General features: G+C 37.9%; 2 protein-coding genes across 6 annotated transcripts in view; one reads left to right on the top strand and one right to left on the bottom strand.

Annotated features, from left to right (window-relative positions):
• Positions 1 to 16,399, bottom strand: part of SENP1 (SUMO specific peptidase 1) — a 49,323-nt gene extending 32,924 nt beyond the window's left edge. The window contains exons 1-6 of one of the 5 annotated variants that reach the window (XM_088836948.1): positions 16,298 to 16,399; positions 12,189 to 12,236; positions 10,152 to 10,282; positions 8,812 to 8,896; positions 7,925 to 7,966; positions 3,375 to 3,534 (exon numbers count right to left, since the gene is read on the bottom strand). In XM_088836948.1, the coding sequence (XP_088693074.1) occupies positions 3,375 to 3,534; positions 7,925 to 7,966; positions 8,812 to 8,896; positions 10,152 to 10,282; positions 12,189 to 12,192 (422 nt within the window). In that variant the 5' untranslated portion in view covers positions 12,193 to 12,236; positions 16,298 to 16,399. The other 4 variants (XM_055396627.2, XM_088836949.1, XM_055396629.2 and 1 more) reach the window with 4 other exon arrangements.
• A 1,186-nt stretch (positions 16,400 to 17,585) lies between these two features.
• PFKM (phosphofructokinase, muscle) overlaps positions 17,586 to 22,634 on the top strand; it is a 45,281-nt gene continuing 40,232 nt past the window's right edge. Inside the window, exons 1-2 of the mRNA XM_055396623.2 lie at positions 17,586 to 17,682; positions 18,284 to 18,406. Coding sequence (XP_055252598.1) covers positions 17,601 to 17,682; positions 18,284 to 18,406 — 205 coding nt within the window. The 5' untranslated portion in view covers positions 17,586 to 17,600. The remainder of the gene's footprint in view (positions 17,683 to 18,283; positions 18,407 to 22,634) is intronic.

Raw genomic sequence — 22,634 nt, 5'->3', positions numbered from 1 at the left:
ATTTCATTAACTCTAATAAAATTACTATCAGGTCAAAGGGGGCCAAAGGTACAAACTTGCAGTGACAAAATAAGTCATGGGGATGTAATATACAGCATGGTGACTACAGTTAATAATACCATATTTGAAAGTTATATATAGAGTAGATCTTTCTGTATGATGATAGGTGTTAACTCATTGTGGTGATCATTTCATAATATATACAAATATTGCATCATTGTGCTGCACACATGACACTAATACAATGTTATATATCAATTATACCTCAATTAAAAATTATCAGATAAGGATTATTATTTCATATTAATAACTTTTAGGTTGACTTGAATCTGGTCATTCATATAATGCCAAAATAACATCATTTAAGTGACATTTTAGTCAAAAGGGGGAAGAAAACCTAACAACTCAGGACCAGAGTGTTACCACTAATCCAGGGGTCAAACCAGCATCACTAACAATATGGTTGTAGGTTTTCTAATGTGATGTAACGCAGTATCAATTTTACTCAAGCGAAAAATCTAGTTTATAAAATACATGCAGGAGAGAGGACAAAATAATAATACTATGAGGAAGCAAGGTGTCAAATCCAAAACATAAAAATTATGCAGAAAAATGTCATAAAAAAGGGGTACTATTCCGTAGTAGTAAAGCTTTTGTATACATATATACACACAGTATGTGTAATATGTATATTTTATAAGATTTATGAGTTTTTGCCTAGCTCAAAGAATTTATGACATTTTTGATTCCATAATTGTTTGACTCAGAAAGAATAGCATGTTAGATTTCTAACTTACAGTCACTGAAAACTTTGATATAGTTCCATGTATTTTAGGATCCAGTATTACTGCTGAAAGTCTAGAAAATTTATTATCTTAGTGATTTTTTAAAAAAAATTTGAATGAGGCTTGAAACTTCTAATCCAATTCTGATAATATAAAGAAATACTATGCTGTAAAAAAGAACAAGAAATTAACAAGTGATAGAGTATTATTAACTACAGATTTTGTCCAAATTTCATGAAATGTTATGCTAGTGTCCACTATTTGTTTTGTCTTACTCAAGACTCCACGTTGTATTCAACTGCACTGAGCAGCTTTAGCTGCATGCAACAAATTCTGGTAAATTCTCTTTCATTTTTATGCTATTATAAATTTTTTCTAATTTTCCTTGTTATGGCTTCTTAGATATACTCATCATTTAATAGTGGACATTTAATTTCCAAATACATGGGATTTTGTTTAAAGTATCTTTAATATTAATCCTTCATTTTGATACTAATTTCCCATTTAAATGCTTTCCTCTCTGAAATCACCCTCCAACTTTATTGAGGCTTTCAATAGCTAAGTTGAAGAACTCTCTTGGTAAATGTCACACTGCACCTGAAAATATGTGGGTTATTTTCACATATCTTTTGATATTGACTTCTAACATAATTTCAGTGATAAGAGAACAGACTCTGTATGATTTCAATACTTTTAGACCATGAAACTTTTGCACCTAATCTTATCTCCCTAGATACATATACATGTACAGTGTCTCCTAGTTTATAGTCTATGGGAACTTGAATATAATTTGTATCCTACTACCATGTGAAAATTCTATAAATCTTAATTATGTTGAATTGGTTCATAGCGCTTTTCAGGTCTGCAATATCCTTCTACTTCTCAGTATATTCATTCTATTAATTTTTGAGAGTTTGATATTGAAACTCCAACAAAAATCTTAATTTATCTACTTAAAAAATAATGATAACACATGGTGGAACTATAAAGAAAAGTGAATGCTATTCAAGACTGTAAGAAACTGAAGGGGATAACTACTGATATAATTTTAGGCTGTACAAACTAGCTGTCAAAGGATAAGGTTTGGCAAATTAGCTGTGAGGATACTTTTGGGTCAACTAAGGAAATTTAATTTATTCAGTGTACAAGATAAAATTTAACCAATGAAAAAAGAGAAGATGATTGACTGAAAAAGATTACAGAGGAGTGTGCACAGTATGAACTCATTTTTGGAAAAAAAATGAGTGTAAACAGAGGAAAATATCTGGAAGAATATATATATTAATGTAAGACATTATTACAAAGGTGATCTCTGATTGGTGGGAATATGATGTTTTTATTGCTTATTTTGTGCTTATCTGTATTTTCTAACTTTGTACAAAGCATATACCCTGTTTCTATAATATTATTTTTAAAAATAGCAGTATGGCATTACTGGGTAAAAAAAAAGCAACTTGCCAAATGATGCATACAGAATATCTTTAATGAAGTCAACATATTATACATTCTACAGTATTACAGAGCATATATATCATTCTATATCTAAGTAACAGAGAGTGAAAAAGAAATGAACACAGGAAAAGATTTGGAAGCAAACACATGAAGAGGAAGGGAGTAAGACTGTGAGTAGGGGTTAAGGGATTTTTGGCTTTATTGGCAATGTTTTAATTTTTACAATGCAACTGTATTAATGAATTCTTTTTTTATATTAATGAATTATTTTATAATTTTTAAAAATATTAAGAAGTAGGGAAGACAGTTCCTAGGGGTACTCACACACGTTTCCAGAGGTCATGTGCTAATAATCATAAAATAAAAACTATCTGGTTGGTTTCAATCAACACCAGAAAGCTTAGCTTTGACTATGCAAGAAACTAAATGACCCTATATGTCTAAAATCTATCAACAGAATAATATTTAAGAAATCATAAGTACCCTATAAAAAATTTACTAACAAAGTATTTGAGGGGAAAGTTTCTAAGCCAAACTTCATCTGCCTTTAATAATCAGTATAAATTTGATGAGGGAATAAGCAGGGCTTATAAATTAGGCTAACTATGATGAAGTTCTTTATGCATCTATTATCTAATAGAAATAGTGGACCAAAGTAAAAGGCTGCTTTGGTTGAAGTCAGGTCTCTGCTCATGTCAAAAGTCTGCAAAATGTGGTTTCTTTGCCATTAAAGTTGCAGAAATTGATCCATTTTCACTTTGGCTGTCATCAAAATTTAACACCAAATGAATTAAAAGTTGATTGTACTAGTAGTAAAGAACCTGCTTGCCAATGAAGATGTAAGAGATTCAGGTTCAATCTCTGGGTTGGAAAGATCCTCTGAAGGATGGCATGGCAACCTAATCCAGAATTCTTGCCTGGAGAATACCATGGACAGAGAAACCTGGCGGGCTATAGTTCATAGGGTTGCAAAGAGTCAGACATGACTGAAGTGACTTAGCATGCACACGTATGCACTATGGTTTAAAGTTCAAAAATGGTGTTACTTTTTAAAAGTGCCAAAGTAACAACTATCCTATGGCCATTTTCCCTTATAATGGAGAAAGGGCTTGTGAACTAAGCAGCCAGAATACTTACCTTGAGGTCTTTCGGGTTTCGAGGTAAAGACTTCGGCTGTTTCTTGATTTTTGTAAAGTTGAACCTGATACCGGAGTGGAATTTCTCCACTGGCCATTTGCACTCTGGCCAAAGGTTCTTAGGTCTCCTGAGCCAATAAAACTGTCTGAGGAAGTGTTGTCTAGAAGAATAAAAGTTTGAATAAATTAAACAAATACCTTCAGGGGTTCTCCATATGATTGCAACCATGTCCAACATTGTATTCCAAAGTAATGTGGCATATCACCATGTCTCTCATGGAAGAAAGATACCAGTCTCAACTGCCAGCAAAGTCTGCAGTAAGGGAACTTCTACAAACTATAAGTGATTCAGCCATACTAACCTGAAAATTGATGAAGGAGCTGAATCCTGCCACAGCCATGTGCCTTATCTGCATCAATGTGACTCCGTGGTGTCCACCAAAAGTCAACATTTTACCCCAACTATATCTTGCAAGCACTCCCAGGCCTGGGCCTGAAAGAAGGTAGGCCAGACCAGTAAGAAAGCAGGTGGAGGGCCAAGGAGAATTGTAATTCAAATGAACAACAGTTATTGCTTAATAAGCAGCTGGTGTCACTCTGTTTTTAATTACCATGTTCACGACTCAAGGGCTCTGTCTAAGAGCAGAGATAACCTAATTGCTGCTTATTCTGGCCGGCTTATGGCAGGAATGACCCATCATATGCATTTGGTTGGTTCTGGTATGATAACTTCAGTCATTGAATGTTATGATCAAACATATCAATACTCCGATACTTGTTACTGCAGTCAGGCTAAGTGAGGATTACTTATTATTTCAATTTTATGACTTGTGGCTTACAAACTGGGGTAATAAAAATCTTTCAGTTTCAGCTAGGAGTAGGATAATTTTTATACCCTCCTCTATCAGCTGCTGCTGCTGCTGCTAAGTCGCTTCAGTCGTGTCTGACTCTGTGCGACCCCATAGACGGAAGTCCACCAAGCTCCCCCGCCCCTGAGATTCTCCAGGCAAGAACACTGGAGTGGGTTGCCATTTCCTCCTCCAATGCATGAAAGTGAAAAGTGAAAGTGAAGCCTCTATCAGCAGGATGGGACAATTTAAAACAGCACCTTCAAATAAGTGCAGATGTTAGCCTATGTGACTGAGGAGCACCAGTGGAAAGATGAAAATGTAATTCTCTACTTCCAGAATTTTTGTCTAATGCCCACAAAACTTTGAAGATCCTCTTTCAAAGCATATTACTATAGAATTTGGCACAATATTATATATTTGCTGTTTAAATTACTTAATGCAGCTTTTGATACTCATCTAAAAAGTAAGGCACCTGACAAAAATACTAGTTTTGTATTGTGGATTTTTTGAAGTTGATCAGGATTATCAGAATTTACGGTAAATAAGAGAAATAAAAGAAACAGTCAAGGGTGGTATTAAATACCACCATTACTGTACCAGTGTATGACCTAATCTAATGATTAAGTTTATTTTCATAATGATTTACAACTTTTTACCTCTGTAGCCAACAACTATGCTTGACTTGACATCTATTACTATTACTGTAAAAATAGAGACATGAGGCTAATGAAAATGAGTTTTATTAAAGGCCCAGAAAATCATTATCTTTAAGCAAAGTAATAATGATAGAAATCTGTTTCTCATACTTTTTGCTAAAATTTGATTAGGGAATGATCTAATTTGAGATGTCTACTTGAGGAATAAGTCTACTAAAAAATGCAAATTTGAGACCAAGGATAAACCAGAGTAGCCTCTTTGATGGTATCTGACAGATGCCACAGGTTTTTTGGCTTTAAAATTAAAGGAAAAGCACAAGATCAAGCAATCTATTTCACCAGAATCACTCAGTGATATTACTGAACAGTGCTCTACTGCTGATGTGATCAAGCAAAGCTACAGAGGGACTACCAACAGGAGGCTGCACTCTCTTTTAGTATTTTGTCATCATTAAGAAGTCAGATTGCAAATGCCACAAATAAGATTATCTATGTATGTGTGTACACACACAGCACTATAGGGGAATACACCAAAATTTTAATTTGGTGATGGAATTACAGGTATTTTTCTACTTTTCTGTACACATTTTCTACAGAAACAGGCAATCTTTTTATGGACACAGTGAAACTTCATATTAAAAAAAAGTGTGTCAGGCAATCACTTACTATAAAAGTAATGATCAGTTGCTCCTGTTAAGTTTCAGGTTTATTTAGTTCTTATGAATACAAAATACTTCAATTCATCTTACCTACTAAATGTCACTTTGGCAACCTAATTTAACATATTTTACAAAGATAAGACATTGATAATGATTCTAACCATGAACAAAATCATTTCTTTTCATATTAAGCTACTTTTATTTAAGGTTTAGAAAGTGTTAATTTTTTTTCCAATTGTGCTCTTAATAAAATCAAGAGGTCTTGAAGTCTGGTCAACAATAAGTTATTCAAGTGAAAATGATGCAGTTCTGCTTTCTAAATTTTTCTTTTAAAATCAGCTTTTTAAAAAAAAAAAATCAGCACTTTACATGGTCTGATCTTGGAAATATTTTAAAAGCTTGATACAGAGAGGCAGATCCAGTAAAGTGTAAATGGGAAGTTGTAGACTCTAGATTCTAGTTTGAGGTTTTCCTGTGTTTGTTTTCACCTTGGTGGAGAAGATGATAAGGTAAGAGAGGAGACAAAAACCAATACGGTCATAATGAGGAGACTAAGGCAGGTAAACTGAGGACCCATGGCTAGCCCAATCAAATCAAGGTGAATGACCACAGAAACTAATGTGGAAATTATCAGAAAAGAAAAGGAGATGGCAGAAACAGTATTCTGCAGGACTTGCAATAAACAAGAATGGGTGTAGCAAGGCAACAAAGTAAGAAAAAAAGAGTACACAGTAAAAAGATTTGAATTATAGTCTTCAGTATAAGAAAAAAAAAGTATACAGATCTTTGTCATTCACAGATTTAAATTTCTAATCGTCAGAGAGCAACCTTAGCGGTCTGTGAAATGCCGTAAATCTGTTTGGTCACAGACTAGATTATATTTGGCAGAGACATAAATCTGACTCCTCTGCTTCAGGTTTTAATTTAGAGAATGAATGTAATGGCTGAGTATCTCCATTCAATATGGTTTTATTACTCATTGTTGATATTCTCTAGTCATCACCACATTTAAAGTAACTGTTACAATTTTTTTTCTTTTCCTAAAAAAAAAAAAAAAATAAGGCCTTTTAAGTGAGAGACAAAAACTCAGACATAAGATTCTGATATAGGGATCAACTTGTGGTATGAGGACAAACATAGAAAAATAACTCTCAAGAATAATATAATTGAGTAGAAAGCCAGCAATTTGTTAAATACCACCACAGTCAAGAATATAGGGACCTGAGATGATCTCAGAAATATCCTTTGTTAATATCAAGGGTCTACTGAAATTTAAAAGAAAAAAGGTAAAAACAAATGTTTTTAAGTTATGTATTTATAATAGCTAAAAACAATGAAGGTGAAGGGGACCTAAACCATAAAGAAAATGAAGGAAATGAAGACACACTCCCATTATCCTAAATCACAGCCCCTTGGATTCAGTTGTATTTCTACATTTAAAAAAAGTTTTGAAATTTTACAAAGATAATCTGGCATATATTATGTAGTGCTTCTAAGTATACTCTGAAGCAGCACCTTGTTATCAAACATATTGATATATCTATAGTGAAATTTGTAAATATTAATATTTACAGAGATTTTTTAAAAAGCAAAACATAAATGGTTAAATATCAATTCATGCAGTTTTTTGCCAAGAAAAGAATACAGCTCAGTCTTGATGTCAAACAAATTATGATAAAAATTTTTGGTTTTCAGAGCCTTTTGAATTTTTGGATTGGATGTAAAGGACTGTGAATGTGCATATAAATTCCATGGGTTATTAGAAATCAACAGAGAAAGGTAAATATGAAGAGTAATAGGTAAGCAGAATATTTTTTTAAAAACTGGGTTAACAAAAGATCGTATGTTTTGAATCATACAATGTGTACATGGACATATACTGACAATAAAACAGAAATGACCACAGAATTAAGTAAGAGTTGAGTTAGCCAGGAGATATTGAATATAATTTGAGTATAATTTTCTATATATGATTGTTTATTATTAAATGTAATTAATATTAAAGGTAATTACTTTAAACTGAAACCAAATAGTCTGTCCAATGGTAAACCAGCAAACAAAATTACAAGCATATATAGCTTGAGTTCAAATGAAAATAATAATGATCTGATTTCAATATCCACTCAACTGTCCTATTGGTAGTATTAATACTAATGACCTATGAAGCCAGATTTCAGGCTCTCTGCTCATCAGAAAGAACTTATCAACAACAATGATGGCAGAGTTACTGTCTGAAAAAATTAACTGATTTTTCTATACAATTAAACACATACTATGTGGAGACCATTTCCCACCCTGGGAGAGGAAATCCAGTGCCCAAGGTAAAGTACCACCCACTAAATGATATTTAAATATAATATAAATCTCAAAGAATATCATACTAACGTCTTTTTAGGGGAGGAGATCTCATCTTGCTGACAAAGAATCCTGAGAAAGCCAAATAACAATAATTATTATTTGCATTTCATATTTATTATCTCAATTTATCCTTATAAAAATCCCATTGAAACAAGTTCAATGGTATGGCTAATATTCCCATACTTGTGGTCAGGTGAGGAGATGAAAGCGTGAGGAGTCAAAAACTTCGGAAGATCACTATAATCTTCCTGGGTCATGCTGCCAGGAGGCTAACCAATAAAAAAACTCTTAAGTTTCCCCAAGACAGAGCCAGATCATTGCAAATAAAAACCTTAAGAAAGGGGCAGATGAAAAGTAAGGCAGGCCAGGGGCCAGGAATAGCCTAGAGAATGCTGATTTCTGTTATGATCACAAGTGGAAAGGGCAAGCCCTTGAATATGCAAGCATGGCTGTGGCAGGTGCTAGACAGAAACATGTAGTGAACATTTCCTGCCCTAAAGGAGGGACAAGCTTGGGAAGAAAATAAGTTTTCAGAATTTATGGTTTTAAGCCAAATACAAATAGGCTAGCTCTGTGCTTTAAATCAGTACATAACAAGTATCCTTCACATTACATACACATATCTTAAAAAAAAATTCAAAAACAAGAGTTGTACTGCTTTTTACAATGGCATAATAAGCAAGTAGGAGAACTGATTCCAAAAAAACACTTTCTCTCTAAAAAATGTTTGGTTGAGACTAGATTAGTGAAGTATTATAGCAACCACAAATAGCTTACTAAAATGATGTTTTAGTGGAAAAAATACCATTTTGCTTTACACAATGTTTTCACTTTCAGAGACAGTAAATACAAATGATTTGCTAAGAAGAAGACTGAAAGGTAGGAATGCCTTGACTCCAAGTAATGTGTCATACCTGAATAATAGTTTGGACTATAAGCTGCACTTCTTGTAGAACAAGTATAAGACCGGTCCAAATTTCCTCGCCTGGAAGGTAAAATCTAAACAAAACAAAAGATTTTTAAGCCATATTTTTTAACAATAAAATGTAATAAAGATTGACACTAGGAAAAATAAACAATTAGGCAAGATTATGACACATTTCAGAACAATATAATTAAATATATGTATATATAAAATAAACTGCATGCTAGTAAAAAAAAAAAAAGACACATAGACAATCTGATGAAATAACTAAGACTTCAAGGGGAAAAATGGGAAAATATTTGTTAAACAACTTAGTTCAAAGAATGCTCATTACAAGGTAATATGTATCTATTATATCCTAGCTGTATCACACAACAAAGAAGCTGACAAAATCAACCTGGTTTTGATTCATTTGCTAACTTAACAGGACAGTTCTTAATCAGGGGTGCTCCTGTACCCCAGTACAAATCTGTAAATGTGGAGATATATATTCAGTTATTAAAATGATTACTGGGGTCAGATGCTACAGGTATTAAGTGCCCAGGGGTTTGGGATGCTAAACATTCTGAACACAGCAAACAACAGTCTTATCCAAACTAGTAATGGCTTCCTACTGAGAAAGACTGCTTTATTAACAGTGATCCTCAAATCTTAATGTGTATATAGATCAGCTGGAGACTTTTTAAACTATAGATTCTGACTCAGTAGGTTTGGGGTAAAGCTTGAGATTCTGTATTTGTCATAAGCTCTCAGATGATGCTGATGCTCCTGATCCCTGAGAAACTAAGCTTTATAGAACAGAGAAATCTCACAGTTGTTGTATATTTTCAATTTCCTCCCATTTAACACTCAGCAATTTTAAGACATCAGTGTAAAAGACCAATGATCTGTGTATTGGTAAATAAAATATTGAGGAAAAAGAGTTTTCTAAAAGGTACCATTCTCCAATAATTCATACATAGCCTGGTTCTTACCTTAACTTTAACATATAGAACACAATTCCAAATACTAGTACGCGAAAGTTGCTCAGTAGTGTCCAACTTTTTGTGATCCCATGGACCATATGGTCCATGGAATTCTCCAGACCAGAATACTGGAGTGGTAGCCTATCCCTTCTCCAGCTGATCTTCCCAACCCAGGAATTGAACCAGGGTCTCCTGCACTGCACGCAGATTTTTTACCAGCTGAGCTACCAGAGAAGCACTAGTATAACCGATTCTAAAAAGTTTACATATTTGCCTGTGTTTTCAAGTGTGGCATTTAAACTCTATCAGATGAAAACTTAAGCCTAAATAATTCATTAATTAAGGAAAGAAAATTATTACTAACCTGATGGTCAGAAAGTGAAAGCTGGTCCTCTGAAAAACCTGTTTGTGACAGGAGATGTGTTTTGAATATGGAGTTGTGGTTCACTAAAGTTACTTCTCCAGCATCCATCCTCATCCTATCAGCAATATCATCTGGGGAGAGTCCAGATTAGTTCAAGTCACATAATGCTTCAATATTTATTTTTCCATGAACCAATCTTTTCACCTAATAAAAACGAATTCTCCCAAACACCTCTACAGTCAAATAAAACCTCTCCTTCACAACTATTGGCAAGAAATCTCAAAATGTCCCTGTCAAAAAAAAAAAAAAAGAGACCATGTGCAGATTGCAGGCATACTGGAACTGAGATCATCTACTAAACAGTTTTAAGACTTGTACAAGAATAAAAGGAGCTTACTTCAAAGTTTTAAAAATAATGAAATCTTCCCAAAAGAAAATTATCAAAACAATCAATGTTTTAACTGTAAAAAAAATTTTAAATATTAAAAAAATAGGGAAAAATTTTACCATTCAAAACAAATACTCTTAACCCAGTTTATTTCCTATTTCAACTCAAAAAGGTACTATAAAATTTAATCCATGTGAAAATTTTTTCTGCAAAAAGCATAATTTATTCATATAGCTCTTAAAAGACATCAGCTCAATTACTGCAATACTGTGGCAGAACCTGACTTTATAACCATTTTTGAGGGGTTTATTATTATAAAAGAGCTAGAAGAGAAACAAATGAGAGGAAGGGAATTCAGTGATTCACACTGCTATCAGCAATGAGAGAAAAGGGAAACAAGTGAGCAGGAGAAAGAAGAGAGACTGAGCAAAAGGAGAAGACTACTGTGGACTTCAAAGAAACATATGCAATGTTATAAGATCTAACTGTATAGCTTTTTCACCCTATCCTAAACTGACTACTAGTCTTGGCTTTACTTATATTGCTCCCATTACAGACATAAACTACTATGAACATAAGAAAATGTTCCAATCACAAGTAATTCTCAATGCTACTAGCTAAATGAAATTAAAATTTTACCTTCATCAAATTATTTATCATATAATAAGCAGTATGAAGTGAAGTGAAAGTCACTCAGTTGTGTCCAACTCTTTGCAACCCCATGGACTATATATTCCATGGAATTCTCTAGGCCAGAATACTGGAGTGAGTAGCCTTTCCCTTTTTCAGGGCATCTTCCCAACCCAAGGATCAAACCCAGGTCTCCCGCAATGCAGGCAGATTCTTTATCAGTTGAGCCACAAAGGAAGCCCAAGAATACTGGAGTGGGTAGCCTATCACTTCTCCAGCAGATCTTCCCAACCTAGGAATCGAACCAGGGTCTCTTGTACTGCATGTGGATTCTTTACCAACTGAGCTATCAGGGAAGCCCATAATACACAGTATAACACAACACTCAGTCTGCCTGAGCTTAACTCCTGGCTTCACCAATTATAGTTGTGTGATCCTAGGCAAGTTTCTTAAATCTCTGTGTCTCAGATTATAACAGAACCTACTAGATGCTACTGCTGTTTAGTGGCTAAGTCGTTTCTGACTCTGCGACCCCACGGATGGTAGCCCACCAGGCTCCTCTATCCATGGGATTTCCCAGGCAAGAATACTAGAGTGGATTGCCATTTAAGGATCCAGGGGATCTTCCTGATCCAGGGATCCAACCCTTGTCTCCTGCATTGGCAGATGGATTTCTTTACCACTGAGTCACCAGTGAAGCCCACCTACTAGATACTATTAAGTATTTTAAGTACTTAAAAGGCCTTGCACATAGTAATACTTTGTACTATGTATCTGGCTTTTTTTAGTACAATGAATGAGAAAATGCTTTAAAATGTTGCTATAAAGAACAACCTAACCAAAAGAAAACTGTTTGATATACTGTATTATCTAATTACGATGAGATCTCTTTTAAAATTATTATTAACATAAAAATCAAAATATTGAAAATATTATTAAGCACAGATGCAAATATTCTTTCATTACAGCTTAACTAATTAGAGTAAAAGGACTGAACACTATTTCATAATCAGTCTTACCCATGTCAGGTGTTTTCACATCACTGACTTCAGCAAAGATACAAAGTCCTATAAAAGAAGACAGAAAACAGAAATATTACATTCTGAAACATCTGTTTCATATAATTATAGAACATGAAGCCACTCAGAAGTGGTGCTTTTATTCTCAGTGAAGAAAAAAATAAGATGGTAAGGAAGTTGATGGGAAGAGAATGGAAACTAAAATTAGCCTAAGGTAGTTCCAAACATTTCTGCAACCTGTGCTAAAGAGAGATCATGGGCTACCCACAGAACACTACAGCACAAAGCAGGTCAGGAGAGCCAACACTTTGGAGGTTAATTTGCATAGGATCATGAAGTTAGTGACAGCACTGAAATTACAACCTAAACATTCTTCCCGATCCATTGCTCTATCACCTCATGCTAAACCATTTTATAAACAAGTAACCGATTTCCCTTATAGCTCAGTTGGTAAAGAATCTGCCTGCAATGCAGGAGACCCAGGTTCGATTCCTAGGTCGGGAAGATCCCCTGGAGAAGGAAATGGCAACCCACTCCAGTATTCTTGCCTGGAGAATCCCATGGACAGAGGAGCCTGGCAGGCTACCGTCCATGGGGTCACAAGAGTCGGACACGACTTAGCGACTTAACTACTACTACTAACAGATCTTATAGTAGTCCTATTAAGACTTCTCTTCCCCATGTCTTACAGGCCAAACACAAAGCAATAAGACATTCTGAGGACAAAGAACTCATCATAGTTGTACTAGATACTCCCCCACCCCCAACATTAATCAAATGGTTACAAATCAAAGCCCCTTTGCCTACATCAAATTTTCTCCTCGATATGTCTAATTTGCCCAGAAAAAGAATTAAAAGCCTAGCTGGTGAACTAGATTAAACACATCCCTGAACCAAGGCTTCCTGGCATATTTACAAGGAGATGACAAGGGGTGGTACACTTATTTATTCATAATTTTATCACACATTTTTTAAAAGACTGAGCACTTCACCAACCACATAGCACTATCAGAGCTTCAACCTAAGGAGACTGAATGATGGTAACAGGAGCCCTTTATGTTCCCAACGCCGAAGTGCACATTAAGGAAGGCTGCTTGAGCTTTTCTTGGCATAGGTACAGACTAAGCAGAGTAATCATCTGATTACCTAGTCTTGCCAGGGGAGTTTCCCAAAGAATTTAAGACTTAGATTAAGGATTCAAATATATTTCCAAATGCTCAACTTACGATAAGGTTTCTATCTGGTAATTCTCCAGATTATTCTTTTCCCTTCTTTCTTTTTTAATAAAGCCAAATTCCCTGGGTCCCCTATTTAGGGAAAAAAATCCTATCAACCAATAAACTAGCAGTGACTTTTTCACATTTCACTCTTTCAAGCCATTCCATAACTGTCACCACTAGTCTTTTTTGGAAAAAAAAAAAAAAAAAACCCACAAAGCTGTATTTTCAGTATTTATCGTATTTAAAGTTTCAAAACACACCTGTTTGGCTTGGGTGGGGAGGAGTGAGGGGACATTTATGTCAGGGTTAATTTTAAAATATTTGCTCATTTTCTACTGTCCAATCATTTCAGCATTTTCAAAGATCTCTAGGACATTCTGCCTCTCTTTTCTTCCTGTCTCCCAGTCGCCCCCAGTTCTGAGGGCCCAAGGGCCAGGAGTTACCACTAGTCTTTTTTGTTATATTAAGAGGAATGCCAATTTAAAAGCCTGGTGCCCATTCGAACAATCCCATGTTAACTTCCTTTGCACTGCTGAGATAGAGGTGAAAGGGAAGAAAGCAAGAAAACAAAGAAGGTTGGAGATTATGTCCAGAGAGGTTTAGTGACTTGCCTCAAATCACAAAGATGGGACAAAGGAAAGATGAAAATCCAGGCATCCTCACTTATAAGCAGATGCTCTTTCAACAAACATCACAATATTTCACATCCTTCAACATATCCTTATTGAAGGATTCATACACTTTGCCAAGATAAAAGTAATCCCTAGCTAAATCTGGGGAATCCACACTTTTTTTATGCTGCAGCTGCTGCTACTATTTGGTCGCCAAGTCCTGGCTCTTTCGACCCTACAGACTGTAGCCCACCACAGGCTCCTCTGTCCATGGGATTTCCCAGGCACGTCCAGCTTCTTTGGTGGGCTTATGCTACTTTCTTTTTGCCACTGTGCAAATACAATGGGAGAAAGGATATTTTACCCCAAGATTCAGCATGAAATGTTGGACCTGGAACTTCTGATGCCACCAAATTCTTTCAAGCATGAGAAATTTTTCGAAGAGTATTCTAGTACTTCATTTTCTACTTCACATCAGTCATTTAATTTACAAAAAAACATAAGTAATTACAGGTATTCAGTTGAAGTCAGATAAGCAGCTGAGCACAAGATAAAAAATCTGAAAGAAAAAAAAAATGATGGCAAAGCCCTGACAACAACAGAACGTAATGAGTAGAGTAAGACACACAAAGAGGTGATTATAAAAGTGAACGTTTAGAGCTACCATGAAGCTATTTGAAAGTATATACTGAGGGGATGCACCGTACAATTAGCTTTTTGCAGGACCAAGATGTAGTAAGAATAATTTCTGATATGACAAGGGTGTGGAAGTGATCATGTGAATCATCCTATTACAAACTCTGGAAAATCATGCATATGAAACAGCCTGCACTATATGCAGACTGTTCATTATGCAATTTTTGGTTGTCTTTCATATTTCTACAAGGCATCACTCAAATTAGACTCTAACACCTTAAAATCCTTAAAAAAAGGATTCACTTTCTTTCACACACACAAACATTTACTGTGGACCAATAACAGAGTGGACTGGGGATACAAGGATGAGTAAGAACTGGTCCCTGATGCTGAGAATCTCACCGTCAGAGGGAGGAAACCAGATTCATCAACAGATACTTAAAACAAGATAATAAAGCTGGTGCAACCGGTAGAAGGTGTAGGAGTCAGGTGTAGAAAAGGAAAGACTTCCAAATCAGTAGTCAAGAATTACATCACCTTAGCTTGAGGTAGAAGAACCTGTTTTTTAATTCATTTGCTGCCTCTAGATCTGTCATCAGATGGGTGATAGGAAGGCCATCTTTGCAGTAGGGATAATTAATTGGAATTAAGTAAGAGTGAGTGAAGCTTCTCCACAACAAATGAGACTTCCAAACATGGGATCTAAAATCATCCAAAATCATCCAGTTGGAAGAAGGACCCTAAGTCAATTAGTTGGGGTCCTCTAAAAGGCATAAATTTCACAAGAATCACCACCACCCCAAATATAAAAAGCAAACAAACGTGAGGTGAAATGACTTTAACAAGGCTGACGAGAAGGTGATAAAGCAGCGAGTTATTGCCAACATGATAGTGGAAATACTGCAAAGGCACCGATAAACAGAAATCACCAAGCTCAAGAGAAACTGGGCATATAGCCAGAGAGATCACGTTATAGGGGACGCCAAGAAAGAGACGGTTCAAGGGAATTACCAGGAGGCGATAAGCCAGGTAAGCAAACGGAGGCAGTTAAGGGGATTTTCATAACCTGGGCAGGAGGGTCCAGACGTTTCTTTCTGGTGGTGGCACTAGCGGTATCCCATCTCTGGGAGATACCACAGAGTAAAAGAGTTGGAGAAATGTTTACATGAGACGCAGAAGTAGTCGAGAAATATCTTTCAAGCCTCAAGGAAGGCGGGAGGTGAAGCACGCATAACAGAAAAGCTGAGCTTCCCGATGAAAACAGCTTTCCCGTGAGAGATGACCTGCTCTGGCGGGAAAGCCCCGAAATCCCAACCGGCCTTTTCCTCACGAGTAGGGCTGGGCGCTGAGACGGAGCCGGCCGTGACCGTAGGGAGACGGCCTCTCCTCGACCCCGGAGAAAGAGGCCTCAAGGAACGGCCTCGGGAAAGCTAACTAACGGCCACCCGCCAGAGCGCGGCCTCGGACAGCGGGGGGGAGGGGAGGTGGTCCCAGGGGGCGGGGCAGAGGAAAAAGCGCACTCCCCACAACTGTCCCCGCTTCCGTCCTGCCCAGCCCAGGCCGCCGGGCCCCGGCCCGCTCCGCCTGCCGGTCAAGGCTCCCTCCATCCTCACCCCTCCCCCAGCTTCCCGCCGCCACTCACCGAACCGGAACCGGCTGCTATGCGAAGGGGTTTCCGGCCGGGCGCGGAACGCAAAACCCGGGAACCGCCGCGAACCGGAACCGCCTCCACAACACCGGAAGAGCTGTTCCGAGGCTGCGGAGGGGTGGGGGGGTGGGGCGAGAGGTCAAAGAGCAGAGTTGAGGACCCGCGGAACGCCTGCGCAGTGTGGCGAGGCCTGAGACGCCAAGGGAATCATCTAAGGCTGTAGTCATAATTGCCTCTTTCAGTTTGGGCTTTTTCTTCTTCTCCTTGTTGGAATACTGTTAGTGCGCCCATCGTCCTTCGCTTTTCTCTGTTCCCTCGGCCCCCTTACCCGCCGCCTTCTGGTTCCGCTCGGCGATTTCTGCTCACGCTTTCGTTTCCATAGCAGCTTCTCTCTGTGGCCCTTGAACTGCAGGAACCGGTGGCCACCTTGACAGATGTAGACCTGAGCTAAATCTAGCTCGGGCAAGATTCATGTTTTAGTGAGAATCACAAAACGTTAGTGCTTGTAGAGGTTATTGGCCACCATTTAGTCTACGAATTTCAGAGAAGTGGAATCATTTCCCAAAGTTATAAAGTACATGGCAGATCTGGGACTAGGAAACAAGTTTCTTAACTTGCAGGCCTGTGTTCTTTGCAGCCTATCATGCATGATTGGCTATTGGGGAAAAGGTGGGGCGGGGGGACAGCTTGGGATTGGCTTAGGCTAGACTCTGGAAAAGGGGAGAAACTTCCAGAACGATGGACGAGTTTGAAACGCTCCTCCAGGAGGTGTGAGGAAAGTTATGCAGAGATCCATCCCAGGATTCTGCTCTCTGAAGAACTAGATGACCATGTTGTTGTTCGTGGGACTGAATTGGTTAACCTTTATTCTCTATTTTTAAAAGAGAATAATGAGAAAGCATAGGTTTGTTCATTTAGACTTGTCACCAAGTTCCTCAGCTTCTTAGGCCTCAGGACCCAGGCCCATCTAGAAGTCTTGGAGAAATGCTTCTGAGTAAGCACTCTAGACCCAGGTGACAGCCACAGTCTGAGGTGGCTGAGCTGGAGGCTTCCAGCCTTTAGCTCCTCTCAGCTGCTGGAGAAAATGCTTGCTGAGTTCAGGATATCTTGCCTGTCAAATGTATAAAAGTAGATAATATGTATCACTTCATATGCTGACATTTTGTACATTTTATACTATCAGGACCTAAGGCCTGTTAGTATTGAACATACCTGGTCCATGTCATTTTTGTCCATCTTAATCATTCCACCGATCTGTTGATTTGCATTATATTGTCTCTATTTCTAGGAGGCAACCATGCGTAAAGTGGAATTGCATCTGAAATTTTTCATGTGTGTAACTCAGTCTCGCCAGTTAGTCAGGACTCCTCAGAGAACAGGTACCTTTATCTCCTGATCATATTCCAGTAACAGAATGGATTCTCTTGCCAGGAATCTCAGTATAGGATATGAGACTTACTAGTACAGAGGCAGTCGTTAGCAGTCAACTGGTCTTGTTTATTCCATTCTCACTATGATAAAATGTTTATGACTGAGTCCTGTCTTTTCCCTTCACAAGTGTCAGGTGAGATTTTGGCCTATTATGTGAGGACTGTCCCCAGGCATATAAGAAGGACTTGGGAGTTGAGAGAGAAGAAGATTTATAGCACATGTGCTGGTACTAGGTGTATTAAATATATGAACACTCCAAAACCTATAAGATAAATATAATCCCGAAGGAAAATGGCTTTCTCTTTCACCCCAGTCTTAAAGTTCCTAGGTATGTGTTCTGCTTTCACCTCTTTCATGTCAAGAGTATAACTTTTGGAAGGTAAGGTAGTTACTGATAAGAGCCATCACTTCTGTAATTTTTTTCACTGGATTTATGCATAAAATGCCCTGGACAGCTAGCTGAGAGCCATAGAGAAAGTGAAAGAGAATAAAGAGCACTCTCCTCCCTGAATCCCACCTTGAGGATAACCTAGAAATGTTTTTTCTCAGCTGAGGAAGCTTCAACTTCCAGCATGCTTATACAAAAGCCACCGTCTGGGACAGATGCCTTGAAGAGTCTAGATACCATGGATGATCCAGACACTGTGGAAGGCATACCCATTTTTACAAACGGTGAGGCATGTGGTTAAGCATGGGGGAGGAATGTGGAAAGGGAACATTGGAAAGTGAAAAAATTGTGAATATCATTATAAATATGGGTAGACACACTAAATTTGAACAATGAGTTAAGACACGAGAGAAAATTGTGTAGGGTGGGTGGGGAGTGAAATCTGTGAAACTGTAGAAAGAGGGACAGTTCCGTCTATGAAGAATAGCTTGATTTAATCAATAGTAAGTTATTTGGGTCCCCCATAACTGCAAGCTGCTAATCTGGTTTATCCTCGTATTAGAAACTTTGATATATAAAAATGTGAAAGACATTTAAGAAAAAGATTAAATTAAGGAGTTATTATATCACAAAGTTATTCCAAATATTGTAAAAAATATTCACCTTCAGACTTTGTTTAATAACACATTTCTTTTGAATATTTTAAATAGTGTACACCTCTTAAGTAATTTATGTGAAACTTCAGAAACACATTTCTGAATGTGTTTCTCTGTTTCTTCTCAGCTTAAATATACCTGTAGTGGAGTCAGTTCACTGCAAACATTTATTGAGTTCCCACTATGTGCCCAATAATATACTAGAAACGATAGGTTGTAAATATATATTTTTACATAAATGACAATGACAGGACCTTGCCATTGTCTCAGTAGTTTACAGTTTGAAAATGTTTTAGAGATTGATTAGTCCAGCTCCTTATATTTTTCAAAAAGAATTCAGGTCTAAAAAGATTTTCCTCAAGAAGTTAAAAAATTCTTTGGTGTAATCACTTCCAGCATCTATGAAATATATAGCAATATTTATTCAATAATTTTTGAGCTCTTACTGTTGTATTAATCCTGGGCTCAATAGGAGATGAGAAAATGAACTAGATGCTTTCCCTCTTGCCCAGAAACTGATGATCAAGAAGGGAGATAATATGAGACAGTGTGTAACTCAAAGAGCTTGATAACTTTGGTTCAAAATGTTGAATTTCAAAAGAGGATGCCTTGGAGATGTAGAAAAGGGAGGGGCCAGCTGACTGCTTTGGCAGAGTTTCACTGAGCTCCAGTATGTCTGCAGGGGCAGGATCCAGTCCTAGGCTTTGAAATGGCGTACACTCTAACTTAATTCAGTCTCCTCAGTGTTCTGAGAGCTAACCAGACTCACAGGCAAATGGTTTGTATACAATGCTCCCAATTTATTAGGTTACTGGAACAGTATGTATCCATATATGGCAACTATGTGTGGTCTGTGTCCCTTTAATCAGACTTGAGTTGCCCATGCATAAAAAGCTGCTAGGTCAAGACATAAGCCCAGCTGGTAGACTCATCCTACAGTTTCCTGAATTTGTATAGATTATTTCTTATTTGCCTTCTTCTTCCCTGCTTTTCCTATTCTCATTTTGCTCTATACCTAATACTTGCCTCAGACCCTCTTTGCTCTGATGACCCATTTGGACCTGCCTCTGTGGTTTGAACTCAGCATTATCCCATGGACAATATTTTGCTGTTCAACTTCTGCCTTTGAGCATTGAGGCCTCAGGTAAGAGCTACATTTAACCCTTCCATTTCTCCCATTAGAGACTGATAATCAAATATCTTCCCAGATTGCCCCATTAGGACCTCCATTCCTCCTTTTCTGCCTTTCTTCCTGCCTGCCTCCCTCCTTCATTCCCTGCTTCTTTCCTTCCTTATTCCTTCCTGGCTTTCTTCTTTCCTCTCTACCTCCTTCATTCTGTCCCTCCTTCTTTTTGTTCCTTCCAAGAAAACTTGTTTAGGATATACTATGTCAGGCACTGTACTTGGCACTGGGCATAAAGTAAACAAAGTTAGTACGTTGCCTGCCCTCATGAAGTTTTTGGTCTTGTGAGTGTAAGGCAGTAATCACATAATCACGCACATGCTTAGATAATTAGAATGATGCTAGTATAGTGAAGGAAAATAATACTGTAATCAGAGCGCAAAACATGGGATCTAACCTGGCCCAAGAAGTCAGAAAGACCCTTTCTTAGGAAGACTCGAGAGATGAGTGTGCATTAGCCAGGGAAAGGGGGAAGAAGAGTTTTTAGAAAAAGGGACTGTAGGCTCTGAAATGAGAAGGAGTTTGGCTCATTGGAGGAGTAGAGAGTCCAGCACAACTTGAGGGAGGGGAGGAGTAGCTGTAGCTCCAACTCTGAAAATAGTAGAAGAGCCAAATCATGCTCTCCTTCTAGGTCTTACTACTCCCAAGCCAGTGGAAGTCACTGAAGAGTGACAGGGTCATATTCATGTTTTAAAACAGTAATTATTTTGAGGATGCATTGGAGGGGGAAAGAGTGGCTACCTGCTTTGGTGGGATGGGTAATGTCCCTGTTTTGCTCAGTTCCTCACATCTAGGCAATGAAACTTGTAGGGCATGAGTGAGGAAGTCAGCCGTCAAACAGCATTGAGGTGAGCCCAGAGCTATTGATGCCAAAAAATCCCCAGACCCTGGCTTGATGTACCTCTGTTGCTGCTGCTGCCAGCCTGAAAAATTCACAGGGACTCCATTCAGGATGTTTTGCTCCTTGCTTAAGTGAAGCTATATATGGAGGTGCTCTGCTCTGGTCCTCAAGAAAAATGGAATACATTTTGCTTCCAGTATCACACCAGGCAGGCAGGCAGCTGCAGCTTTTATTTTCTTCAACTCCCTGCCCATCAGTGTAGACAAATCAGCCTATAATATAATGAGGCAGGCTGAATGTGTATGTGTGTGCTTCTGGCCTATAGAGGACTAGTTCTAAAGATAAGGAAGTCATTTGATCCTGCACTGGGGCACAGCAAGGGAATGAGTTTCCTAGGCCCCTGACCTTTGTAAAGAAAGGTGGTTAGTATTCTCAGACAGCCGAGGTTGTAGGATGACTAATTCCATGATAAGTACGCAGAGGCAGTAGGCAGCTTGGTGGGCCAGACTATAGTTCAGCAGATCCAACTGCCCACTAGACCTCAAGCTTAACTTTGAAATAGTGGAGCTATTTCAAATCATAAAAGATTATGCTGTTAAAGTGCTGCACTCAATATGCCAGCAAATTTGGAAAACTCAGCAGTGGCCACAGGACTGGAAAAGGTCAGTTTTCATTCTAATCCCAAATAAGGGCAATGCCAAAGAATGTTCAACATACCACTCTATTGCACTCATCTCACACACTAGGAAAGTAATGCCCAAAATTCTCCAAGCCAGGCTTCAACAGTACATGAAGGGTGAACTTCCAGACATTCAAGCTGAATTTAGAAAAGGCAGAGGAACCAGAGATTAAATTGCCAACATCCATTGAATCATAGAAAAAGCAAAAGAATTCCTGAAAAACATCTGCTTCTGCTTTATTGATTACACCAAAGCCTTTGACTGTGTAGATCACAACACACTGTGGAAAATTCTTAAAGAGATGGTAATACCAGACCACCTTATGCCTCCTGAGAAATCTGTATGCAGGTCAAGAAGCAACAATTAGAACTGGACATGGAACAACACACTGGTTCCAAATCAGGAAAGGAGTACGTCAAGGCTGTATATTGTCACCCTGCTTGTTTAACTTCTGTGCAGGGTACATCATGAGAAATGCTGGACTGGATGAAGCACAAGCTGGAATCAAGATTGCCGGGAGAAATATCAGTAATCTCAGATATGCAGATGATACCACCCTTATGGCAGAAAGCGAAGAAGGACTGAAGAGCCTCTTGATGAAAGTGAAAGAGGAGAGTGAAAAAGTTGGCTTAAAACTCAACATTCAAAAAACTAAGATCATGGCGTCTGGTCTGATCACTTCATGGCAAATAGATGGGGAAATAATGGAAACAGCGACAGACTTTATTTTCTCTGGCTCCAAAATCACTGCAGATGGTGACTGTTGCCATGAAATTATAAGACGCTTGCTCCTTGGAAGAAAAGCTGTGACCAACCTCAACAGAATATTAAAAAGCAGAGATATTAGTATGCTGACAAAGGTCCATCTAGTCAAAGCTATGGTTTTTCCAGTAGTCATGTATGGATGTGAGAGTTGGACTCTGAAGAAAGCTGATCGCCAAAGAATTAATGCTTTTGAATGGTGGTGTTGGAGAAGACTCTTGAGAGCCCCTTGGCCTGCAAGGAGATCCAACCAGTCAATCCTAAAGGAAATCAGTCCTGAATATTCATTGGAAGGACTGATGCTGAAGCTGAAACTCCAATACTTGGGCCATCTGATGCAAAGAACAGATTCATTGGAAAAGACCATGATGTTGGGAAAGATTGAAGGCA

This window comes from Moschus berezovskii, chromosome 6 (assembly GCF_049115385.1).
Source record: "Moschus berezovskii isolate FMDL1 chromosome 6, NW_MosBer_1.0, whole genome shotgun sequence".
Lineage (NCBI taxonomy): Eukaryota > Metazoa > Chordata > Mammalia > Artiodactyla > Moschidae > Moschus > Moschus berezovskii.
The sequence above is the reverse complement of the archived record's forward strand: the minus strand, read 5'-3'. Positions and strand labels throughout refer to the sequence as shown.